Below are 12,462 nucleotides of genomic sequence, written 5' to 3'. Positions count from 1 at the left end.
AGCGCTAAAAAAGGTAACCCCCCCACACACACAAGTTATAAAAAGCTATTGATGGTCAGGGCCCCCTTATAAGTAAAAAAAAACTGTAATGCCAGGGCCCCCCATAAAAGTTTTTTTTAAAAATTGGTGGTCAGGGCCCAGCCTACAAGTTAAAAAAAAAATAATTGGTGACCAGGGCCCCCCTATAAGTTAAAAAAAAAAACATTGGCGCAAGGTCCCCCCATAAAGTTTTTTTTTTACAAAAACAGGTTCCCCTTACAAGTTAAAAAATTTGGGGCCCCAAGGAATATTTTTTTTTAAAAAAATGGTGCCAGGGGCCTATAGAGTATTAAAACAAAACATTGGTGGCCAGGGGATTAAAAAAAAAACCCCCACATTGGTGTCAGTAGAATTGAACTCGTGGCTTCAGGACTTCAATTATAGCTATTTTCATGACTTCGGATTTTTTCGCCACTTCAGGATTTCAATGTCGGCTCCTTTCGTGACATTGGGTCTTTTCACCGCTTCAGGACTTCGTCTGTTCGGCACTTCCGCATTTGGCTGTTTGGGACTTTGATCGGGCGGCACGGCTTCGAAACTGTCAAGGGAAACTGTCTTCGAAAAGTGCAGCACTGCCGGGCCTCCCTTCGGGTCCGGCGCGGGACACTTGTCCCCCTGTCCCCCCTTGATGGCGGACCTGTATGTATGTGTATATATATATATATATATATATATATATATATATATATATATATATATATATATACACATACATACATACATACATACATATATATATATATATATATATATATAGTATTAACATGGAAACAGGAGTGAACCATATATGTTATAAATAGAAAAATATTGTTAATAATTAGTAGAAATAATCAGAGACAATCCAATGCTGAGTGTATGTTATCTGAGCCACAATGCAATTATCACAAAATGGCCGGTGATATTCCTGCAATCCCTCTCCCTGTCACACTCAAGCTGGCTTCATTCTTGTGTTTGAGCCCCTTCACAAGTGCATATTGCCTGTATATGTTTAAATATCATGGATGTTTCTCAAGCTGATGTGGAAGGAGAATAAGTTTAAGGGGCATTATTTAGTTACAGTTATTGTGTGTTTCCAAAAACCCATTGCCTCTTCCCATTATATTTTTGAACATGTTTTCTAATCTTGGCCTCATTGCAACATTAATTCAACTTTTTCCTTCAAATCTGCCCACGATTCATGTACTGACTACCAATTTCCACTACTTCCATAGAAAACTCCGTAAACAGTCTTGACATTCTCTTATCAAAATATTAAGTTTAAAGGAAAAGAAAAGGCTCAGTATCACACAGACTTTTTATGGCTGTCAGGAGGGTTTTAGCAGTTTGTCAGTAAACACACCCTTGTGAGTCTGCACTCTGTCAAAGATCTGGTAATCCCTTTAATCTGTGCAATGCTTTTCCTAACATTATTCTTGTTGCCATTTACTTCTGGGCATTCTTTCTGCTTTAGAAGTACAAAATAATTTAATAATTTTACTGCAGAATTTCTTCTTAAAATAACTTTTGATAGAAGAGCTATTGACAAATCACTGATCCTGGACCAACTATAGGCCAATTATCTGAACGTATGACATAGGATGTTCCACATCTTTCACACAAGGGTTTCATTATCTTTTATAAATTAAAATGAACTGGTCTTAACTTAGTTCACCCATATGTTAAAAAGACACTCTTTGAGAGGGCAAATAGTAGAATTTAACAATTTAGTTGTGTGGGTGGCACAGCTGTGTGGATGTTGAAACCATAAATGTTAATAAAATTATGACGGACACCATCTTGACATTTTCAAGATGTAGACAACAGCTACTCATTTTGAGATGCTTTATGCAAGGAGGCATACTAGATAAGACCAACCAGTATTGTGTTTACAAGGAAGATAAGGGGTGGCAGAAGCTCCAAATGTTTTTCTTTTACTTAGACCTACATGTCTTAATGAGTATCTGATTGCCCATGATTATTTACCTTGGAGGTAAGAAACGTGTAGGGACTATGGAGATTCATTCATATTTTTAAGTATGTTCAATAAAGACTTTTTTTTAACATGTACTTTTGGACCTGTGGATTCCTCTGAGTGCCGAATAGCCCTTTTTTTTCACTGCACACATTGATTTGCCACTCCCTGAAGCTGGGGATCTGGGCCGGGTGCACCTGGACCACACGATCAACCTGGTGAGCTATTACTCTATCATTCTGGAGCACCATTTGGTCCTTTTGTTTTGCTATCTGATTGCAGACCCATGTAATAGTGTTAAATTGGCAAGTGAAGTAATTGTGTCTAGCAATTCAGTGATTTATAATAGTGCCACTCAAACCATGATCCAGCCTTACAAGTAAACCTACCCTTCCATTTATGGCTGTTGTTGAGTGCAAACATTTTTTGGTCATTGTTTTAATTATAAATCCTCACTGTTTAGTAGCTCATGTTAAACATTTTTCTGTGGTGACAGGAAAAGTGCCATTTTTTTAACAACACACATTGTGTGTATTGTGGTGGTGCCAGTGACCAAGGTGAAATACTTTTCATTTATAGGGATGGGCCAAATCCAAGATTTGCTTTGGGATTTAGCCGAATACCAACACGTTTTGCAGGATATGAATTAATCTTTAGCTAAACCAACTGAACGCTTGTCATGTGACTGGTTGATTAAACGTGATCATTTTTTTTCAAATCTGAATATGTAAATTATGGTTTATATACAGTTCAGAATTAGACCAGGGCTTTCAGTGTTTGAACAAATCAAAAAATTATGTACATTAATATTACTACATTATAATCTGACCTGTTGCTCTCCAACATTTGTTGAACTGCAACACCAACACATGAGACAATTGCCAAACATTGCTGGAATCTCTTTCTATTTTCCATTGAAACTACTGCTTTGATAACAGGACATGCATGCACCTCTCATATAAAACAGAATATTGGTAAGAGTAGGTAGCACACATTTATATACAGCTGTGCTGCAGAAAATAGATTTATATAATTAATTTACTTTTGTTATAAATCAGATTTCAGAGTATGGATGCAGCACTTTCCCTTTTAGGAGAAGTTTTTGTGGCTCTATCCCATCTAAGAGCTGCTATTAATATGTGTCTAAGGCCTGTGGTAGGCAGATAATAACTGTAGCCCTGACTGTACAGAATTATGGCTGGAAGCATACTCTAACCACGGAAGGGAGTGGAAAGGGAGCACCAGATAAAACAGAAAAGTTCAATGCAGACTTTGTGAATCTGAAAAAGGAAAATCTTTCAGTGTAGCTAATCCTTGGATCCCACACGTACATTAACATTAATGCCTCACACGTTGAAAAAAGAAGAATAAAGAAAATGGCAGTTTTCAGTTACAAAATATAGTTGTTTCACTGTATTTGTCTGTGCTGCTCTTACTCAACTATCCCATGTACAAGAGAATGACCCCTTCAGAAAATGTCTTTTCACACATGCAGAGAATCCTTTTTTGGCAAGACATCAAATAATATGTTCTTTGTTATTGGAAGGTCTACTTAACAAGAGACAAAAATGGTTTTGTTACTTTATCTCACCACAGAAAACATATGCTGAGAGCAGATCGGTAATCTAACTTCACCTTTACTGTCAAAGAATGTGAAAAGCACATAATAAATTCAGGTTCTTTTGAATTTATTTACTATGATATTTATCAAAGGTGTTAAATATTGTGACAATTTAGAGAATGCAATGTTTTGTCTTCCTTATTTGCCTTTTAAATATTTATTCATAACAAATAGCAACCAAACAAGAGTTCACATCCCCTCTGTGTACGAGTGTATACCAGTTCGACAAATAAACTGTGAGACTGAAATTGTTTCTAACAACAGATTTATTCTGTCAAATTAAAAAGGCTTTGGAAGTGAGGTAAATCCAAAGAGCTTTAGAAAGGCTTAAAGTTTGAGAACACTATACAGCAAGTTCAACTGGGGTTCGTGGAAGTTCAAGTGCAGATCCACTGTCCTCCAGTGGAGAGCTTATTTTTTAGTGATGAAGGTTTCCTAGTGATGAAGGTTCTGGGAGTCTGCTCAGCTGCAGAGTAAGAGACACATTAATCTGACTGAACCGAACTGATGAAATTCTGAAGGCAGAAACTACAAGAGCAGTCCATATAAATCCATGAATGCAGGGCCTTGTGCTTTTGTTCATTCCATTCCAGTTCCAAGTTATCTGGCCCTCTTTGCTGATGTATGGAGAAACAGGCCGGCCGAGTGTTTATGAACAGTTATCATCCACTACTTTGGATATTATCAGAGGAAGGGACGCCTGCCGCAGGCCTTGGTCTCTCACCCTTTCTATTACCACCTGTCATTGACAGAGAGTGTGTGATGAGGCTGTACAGTCACTGAGTACAAGTGTAGATAGTTTCTGACGGCTGATCAAAGGGGAAAACCAGAGGACTGATAACAAGGACGTGTTTCATGTACTTTTAACTTTGAGAAGCACAGGCATTTGCATTTTTGTTCTGCAATAGGCTGTCAGAAAACAGGCCTAGTAAATGTTTAAGATTCAGTTACCTGCTAATGTTGGAAATGCTGGGAGCTCTAAACAACAAAGCATGACTGTTAGTTAAAATTTTCCATAAGTACCTTATATTCTGTTTCCCTCCTCCTCGCAAAGTCCTTAAACTCGTTATATTTAACAACATGTAAAGAGAAAGAAAAACATACTTTTTGTGTATGTGTGTGGGTTTTAACAATTCCGTGTGTACAGGTGCAGAAAGTATTTTTTTGTTTATTTGAACACGTACAATGGAATACAAAGCAGAATGTGAGAATTTCAACTCTCTTTTCAGGTTATTTCAGTAGAAATATGTTTATTATGTTCTTTTGCATTGATTCTGTACGTGTTGCAGAACACTGTGTCATATATTCTAACAGTGACTCCTTAAACTTGATATATTCAAAAATAATCCTGAGAAAATTTAAAGAAGCAGGTCGGGTTTTTTTATTTTTATAGAATGCATATGGTATAAGAAAGCATTAGTTACATCATATAGAATATTTACATGAATAAATATTAAAAAAGAAAATATATCAATTTGTTCAGTCTCTAAGAGAAAATCTTTAAATTGAAGTTACAGGTATGGGATCAGTTATCCGGAAACCCGTTATCCAGAAAGCTCTGAATTACGGAAAGCCTATCTTCCATGATTCTATTTTATTCAAATAATCCAAATTTCTAAAAATGATTTTCTTTTTCCCTGTAATAATAAAACAGTGCCTTGTACTTGATCCAAACTAAGATATAATTATTCCTTTTTGGAAGCAAAACCAGACTTTTGGGTTGATTTAATGTTTACATGATTTTATAGTAGACTTAAGTTGCGAAGATCCATATTATGGAAAGTTCACTTATCCAGAAAAGCAAAGGGGCCTATCATCCTGGATAACAGATCCCATACCTTTTATTAGTAAAAAAAAATTGCAAAATTGGAAATAATCATTTTGCATTTTTCAGATGATTGAGATTGGTTTGTACTTAACCTATGGGCGAGGACTCAAAAATAGTTTCCTAATGCTGTTAAGGGGGAATGTCATTATAACCCACCTAAGTGCTGTAAAACAGCACACCACAATAGAATATAGTTCTTAAGGGCATGAAGCTATGGGCAACATCACTGGTGATATATATCTCCAGTAATAGTAAACCTGCCCCATAATCTTATTTTTGGGTCACAAAGCTATTTCTCAGACTTAATTTGGATCTCCTGAGAAAAAAAGATTAAGAAATACTGCTGTATATTATTACTTTGGGCTCCTTCACATATTATTGCATTACTTTGAGGTGTCTGGATACTATTTCTCATATACAATGCACAATACACAAAAACTTGCCTCTGCCTCTATATTCCTCACAACAGTTCTATAAAGCATTCTCTTCTTGAAACAGCCATTCAGGGTGGTGTTATTTTAGCAGCAGACACTAAAAAAAAAGGCCAAACATTTATTTGTTTTTGTTTTTTTATAATAATAAAAGAATATTTTTATTCATTGCACACCCTCCCCACTTCCTCATTTTACCTGTCAGCTTAGTAAGAATGGGTGAATTTTACAGATGTAAAATACTGGATAATAACAGCTCAGTTTAGCAATATGTCTGCTTTTGCATATGCTGATTGAAGAAATATACAAGTGCAAAACAAATACCAAAGGATCATAGATGCTTATGGGAGATATTTTTTATATTGATGGGGAGAAATGGTTAACATCGGGCTGCTTTCTACGTTAGCTTTAAATAATATATTGTTGTCTGATAGTCTGTCTATGTGGGAGGAAGACTTCAATCTTGATTGCTTTTCTCTCTCACTAAATCAAAGGCGCTGCATTCAAAGTTTCCTTTGGCTAAGCAAGTATTTTACCATTTGTCTTGTCAGTCTTCCTCTGCAGTCTCTGTGGGAGAATAAACTGCAATAGTAAGGCAGTATGGTAGCTCTCAGTGATATTTTTAAACAAAAAGTAACTTGTACCAGGGGGGTTTGCTGAACAACTATTGAAAACTGGAATATATGATTCTACCAATAAGCAACAATTTTACATTCCCTAATTTTACATGTTGTTTTGTGGTCCCACCTATATGTTATTCATAATACATTTCCCTGATTTTACATTTTCCTGTATTTGACACAATTTTTTTCTGGTCCCCTGAAAAACTTAAAGATGGGGGCTCTACTGTATATATATATTAATTTATAAAATGTATGTTTTGTTTATCTTCAATTATGAAGTACAACAAACAACCAATAAATACAGCTATATTGCACCTTGTTGCAACATATACAGGATCTGTTATCTGGAAACCCATTAACCAGAAAGCTCAGAATAACAGGAATGCCATCTCCCATAGACTCCATTTTAGCTAAATAATACACATTTTAAAAAATGATTTCTATTTTTCTCTAATAATAAAACAGTACCTTGTACTTGATCCAAACTAATATATAATTAATACTTCTGGGTATTCTGGGTAACAGGTCTCATACCTGAATTCATATTGTTTGCAATATTACTTTCCTCGGCAGAAGCATTTTCCATAAAGTTCAACAGACTATAGACTCTAGAGTCTATGGCCAGTTTGCCCAGCCAAGCAATATTTCAGTATCCATAGTCATGAATATACAACAGATCCATGTTTTATCAAAGGAAGAAGACATGCCCTTGTGCTTTTATAATGACTACTTAGGGATAAAAAATATTTCTATGTTGGCAGGTATTTCTTGCTGAGTAAGCAAATTGTACCCCGATGTCTGAGAGATTGTTTGTTCCAAAGTTATTCTATATGAAGAAAGGAGACAACCATTTTTATCCAACAGAGGTCACTGAATCGTTAGAATTTTGAAGTGATCTCACCAGAGCAATTGTAGGTGCTGCCTTTTACTCTCACAAATATATATACGAATGTGGTATAATCAAATGCCGGGGTATGTTGCTGAACATATATAAAAAAAATATCAAGTGAAAGAATACTTACATATAAACAGGGCACATATTCTCTTTGATGGTAAAGAAAGGATAAATGGCACTCGTAAACAGGGATTATTTCCTCTGTAATTTTAGATTTGGAATGCGCCACAGAAATGCACAGCAGGCTCTTTAGTTCCAGTAAAGTGTGCTGCACTTCTTAGAGACTGGAATCAGACCTGTCTCCTGTGAAATTTATGTTGATTTCTTTTGCTCTGTTTAACTGTACAGGACTACAAAGCATATCATTTATATCATTTTATAAACATTCCCTATATACTTAACTGCTGATGTTAGTACAGTTTCAAACAACTAAAATATTTTACCCCAGTTATTGCCCTAGTACATTTTGTTATGGGGAGAGACGCATTTATTTTGTGGCAGTATTTCATGTTTTACTTTTATTTGTCAACAGCAATGCTTTGGTCTATATTAAAATAGCAAATGGCAAAACAGGACACAATTCTTTGTAAAAGTGTATCTTATAAAGGATCTTTTTAATCAAACCATTAGGAGGTGTTGCAGATGAATTTCTTAGGCTGGGCACATATGGACAGATAAAGTCAATTTGTGGCCAACATCTGCGTGGCTGTTTTCCTTTAAATGAGCTGTAAATGAGCTGCAGCTCCTCTTCACTTCCTGCTGTTCCATATGCCGTGTTGTTGGGCTGAATGAACAGAACAATAGATAGGTGGCCCTTCCTTGGTGGTATCCATCCATTTGGCCCACGGAATCAGCTGGATACCACGGGATCGGCCAGTGTATGGCAACCTTAAGTCTAAGGGATTCTGGAAGTTCTAGATTCACATCTGGATCCTAATTCTAATATTTCAATCTCTTGGACAGTTGTAAATTGTTATATATATTTAAGAACATTGAACTTGAATATGCCTATTATTGTGCATGTTATGAATGAAATAGAGAGATTAATGAATTAATCCTTTTTTTCTGTTTAAGGTGCGTATGATCGAAGTGTGACGCTACTAGAGGTTTGCGGTAGTTGGCCAGAGAGTTCTGGGCTCCGACACATCTCCTCTATTGAAAGCACAGATGAAGGTCTCCGTGAACGACTGGCCGATGCTATGTCAGAGTCCCCTAACAGGGATGTGGTGGGATCTGGAACAGGTACAAAGAAGAGGTGTGATATGAGGTCCCAGAATTACTCTTTCACATGCAATATCTGTGTTTTAAAGGGCCACCATAACCCATAACATTGCTTTTGTCTAATATAAATAGTAAGATTTACTTTATCTTTTTCCCCCTAGGTTTTTATATGCTCAGCTTTTTTAGTTTGCCTTTGACTGGTCACAGCCTTTCTTATAAATGCCCACTGCTCTCCTATTGTTTTAAAATACCCTAACAAGAAGCATTCTGGGGCTTAGTCTAGTGACCTCAAGAACAAGTTATGATGTCATGGTCGGAATGGCTAGTAGAACAAAACCTTAAAAACCTTAAGCACAACTCCCTACATTTTCTCATAGTTTCTACAGAGGAACACATTAATTGCTCATGTACAGCAAGAAATTGTTGGGTATAGTGGCCCTTTAGTAATGTAGTGCACGCCCAGCACACCAAGGAATTCGATGTTTGTCAAATATCTCTAAATTACTAAGATAGCCATTAATGATATTTTGAACTGAATGAAATAGCTCAAAATGTATAGGAAAGGAGTATAGCAGAGGTGTCCATTGTATGAGGCTTAATTGTTGGAAAGGCAAGGTAGTGTTTTTAATTCTTGTATCAACCAGTAGAAGTACCATGAGGAAGATGCTTGCTAAAAAGATAATTGCTTATCCCAACACCCATATAAATGTCACAGAGATTTTGAATTTAAAGCTTGCCCTCGGCACACATGGAAGATATTTGTGACAGGGAAATCTAAATAATTTGCGGTGGTTTCCATTTAGATCAGAGATTTGCTGTCATTCAGCATCTGGAGATGGAGAATGCTGGGATTTGTAGTTTAGGGCTGCTGGTTGCAAAAATCTGATTTAGGTACAATTGACAGCTTTTAAAACAGATATCACAGCGTATTGACCGTGTTATGGCTGAAGCTGTAAAGTGTGTGGCTCATATAGGGATTTTATCATAACAATATCATCAAAGACAAGTATAGTGATACACGGGCAGATCCATATTGCATGCTCTGATGATAGTCTTGTGCTTACTCTGCCCCTGTGGGTCTTTCATTTGAGTGTAATCCATTTCTGTAGTGTTCAATTATACAGATAAATAATCTCATTTATTTCCATAGATCTAATAAGCTGCCCTTCTCACAAGAGGTTAAGAGATGTTACAGACACGTACAAATGTGAACGTACAATAGATTTGCTTGCTTTTAGCAATTCTCTCCACGGGTAGCAATCTTTGAATTGCATTGCGCCACGGGTGCCTGACATTTTGGTTTAACATTAATCTTCCTAAAATGCAGTTGGTAGCATCTGTCATCTTTGGATAAAAGAGAGCATTGCGTGCAGATAGGTAACATATGAGAATGTTTAACGGAACAATAATGCAAAAATACGACGTGCTGTTATGTAAAAACATGCTGCAACAGTTACAAATACGCAGGGTCTCTAAAAGTACTCACAGATTATGATATCACTGGTCGAAGTAGTTAAGGTGGCCATATATGGGCCAACCACGCAAGGTCTCCAACTAATTGGCCCATGGACCAAAAAGACAGATGCTGCACAAAGGACCATATATTCTGAAATTTGTAAAAAAAAAAAAAGCTTTTTATTGGTTCATATATGATCAGCTTTACATTTACAGTAGAGAGGGATGTCTGTGGTAAAATAAAAAAGAGCTGATATAAATCTTATTAGGCCCATTAGGGAAGAGTAAAAAGACGTCTTGTTTTTGTTCTGGAGGGTGTTAGTATGGATATTTGAATGCTGTCTAGTTGCTAGGGTTTCAACCTGCTAAGGGCTTGGAGGTCAGAAGGGAAAAATAATAAAAATTACTACTACAGGTATAGAATCCATTATCCTGAAACCCATTGCCCAGAAATCTCCAAATTACAGGAAGGACATCTCCTGCTGACTCCATTTAAGGAACAGTTCAGTGTATAAATAAAAACTGGGTAAATAGACAGGATGTGCAAAATAAAAAATGTTTCTAATATAGTTAGTTAGCCACAAAATAAATTGTATAAAGGCTGGAGTGACTGGATGTCTAATATAACAGAATAAGTTTGGTTAAGTCTGGTAACCAATCAGTGGAAACCAAGAGAGCTGCAAAGCAGGAAGTAGTGTTCAGGCTATTGTGTTACACATCCTGTCACTCCAGCCTTTATACATTACATTTTTGGCTAACTAACTATATTAGAAACATTTTTTTATTTTGCCACAGCCTATCTATTTACACAGTTTTTATTTTGATACTGAACAATTCCTTTAATCAAATAATTCTAATTTTTAAAAATGTTTCCTTTTTCTCTGTAATAATAAAACAGTACCTTGTACTTGATCCCAACTAAAATATAATTAATCCTTACAGGTAAAACCAGCCTATTGGGGTTATTTAATGTTTAAATCATTTGTAGCAGACTTAAAGTATGGTGATCCAAATTACAGAAATTTTTTACCCCTTATCCAGAAACCCCAAGTCCCGAGCATTCTGGGTAACAGGTCCCATACCTGTCAAATATATACAGGTATGGGATCCATTCAGGGGCGATCCTGGCCCCTCTGCTATGCTGCTGCCCCCCCTCCCCTGGAAATTCGCTCTTAAAGTACCAGGAGCAGCATTTTAGCCGCCCCTGATACCTAGTGGGGCACTGCCGCCTCATTGGCGAAGCACCCCTGGATCCGTTATACGAAAACTTGTTATCCAGAAAGCTCTGAATTACGGAACGGTTGTCTCCCATAGACTCCATTTTAGCCAAATAATCCAAATTTTTAAATATGATTTCCTTTTTCTCTGACATAATAAAACAGTACCTTGTACTTGATCCAAACAAGTTTATGGAGATCCAAATTATGATCTGTTATCCAGGAAACCCCAGGTCCTGAGCATTCTGGTTAACAGGTACCATACCTGCATATAGTATACAGTATGTATAAGACCAATTGCAAAGGTGCTTGAACAATCTACAACAATATAGAATATTAGTTAAAGTTGCCTTTGCCCTTTCATGTCGACACTTTAAGGATGGCACTGCATACTGTATGTGTATCCATTATTATGGATTTATGATTCTAAACTGGTTTCCACTTTCAGGATTCGGCATATCCCATACATCATAGCTGTGCTGCTCGCATCAAAGAGTCAGAGTTAAAGTTTTATCCTAGCAGCAAAATGAAGAAGGCAATCTAATTTGAAAAGAAATTTCACATTTTCATTATATTCTATTAAGCTTTGCCTGACACCAAAGCTGCATAATTGTCAAATTTATGAGCCTGTCATGTAAGCATGTGTGAAAGGCAGAGAGGAAAGGTTTGGCATGGGGTCTGCTGGCAGCAAAAAGACTTGCCATGATTTAAGGAAGTTTTATGTTTTCAGACTTTTGTTAGCTGGGTTTGATCGCGTGCCAGAAGCCATTGTCTTTATTGCTGTCTTTTTTTAAAACTGTTATTTATAAGTAACTATTTCATTGTTGTTGTTGTTTGTATTTGTATTTCCATATTTTGAATGGTGAAGTGTAGTTCTTGTGGTGGATGTGTCACGTCGTTGCTTGAAGAACTTGTATCCTTTTACCCATAAACGTGTCTGCCTCTTTCAGCGATTGTCTGTTTAATGTCTGTAAAGTCTGTAGCTGCAAATGCTTGGAAACATTCCACTAAAACAGAAAGACCATCACGGTTGCATTAGTAAAGCGCTCCGCTGGAAACCCATGCTTCTTGTTTAAAGCGGTATTGTTAAACTGCAAGCTGCTCTTTTTATGAAGGGGAATGCTTATTCCATTCTCAGACACATATGTAAAAGATTTCATATTGCCAGAGCCATCAATTCT

General features: G+C 36.6%; 1 protein-coding gene across 6 annotated transcripts in view; it reads left to right on the top strand.

The window, feature by feature from the left end:
* Positions 1-12,462, top strand: part of bcas3.L (breast carcinoma amplified sequence 3 L homeolog) — a 603,015-nt gene that overhangs the window by 552,910 nt on the left and 37,643 nt on the right. For 4 of the 6 annotated variants that reach the window (XM_041582224.1, XM_041582225.1, XM_041582223.1 and 1 more), the window contains one exon: positions 8,463-8,630. In XM_041582224.1, coding sequence (XP_041438158.1) covers positions 8,463-8,630 — 168 coding nt within the window. Of the gene's footprint in view, positions 1-8,462; positions 8,644-12,462 lie in introns of all 6 variants that reach the window. The other 2 variants (XM_041582226.1, XM_018246842.2) reach the window with 1 other exon arrangement.

The sequence above is a fragment of the Xenopus laevis genome, chromosome 2L (genome assembly GCF_017654675.1).
Source record: "Xenopus laevis strain J_2021 chromosome 2L, Xenopus_laevis_v10.1, whole genome shotgun sequence".
NCBI classification, from domain to species: domain Eukaryota; kingdom Metazoa; phylum Chordata; class Amphibia; order Anura; family Pipidae; genus Xenopus; species Xenopus laevis.
Note: the sequence above shows the minus strand (reverse complement) of the source record. Positions and strands in the feature narration are given on the sequence as shown.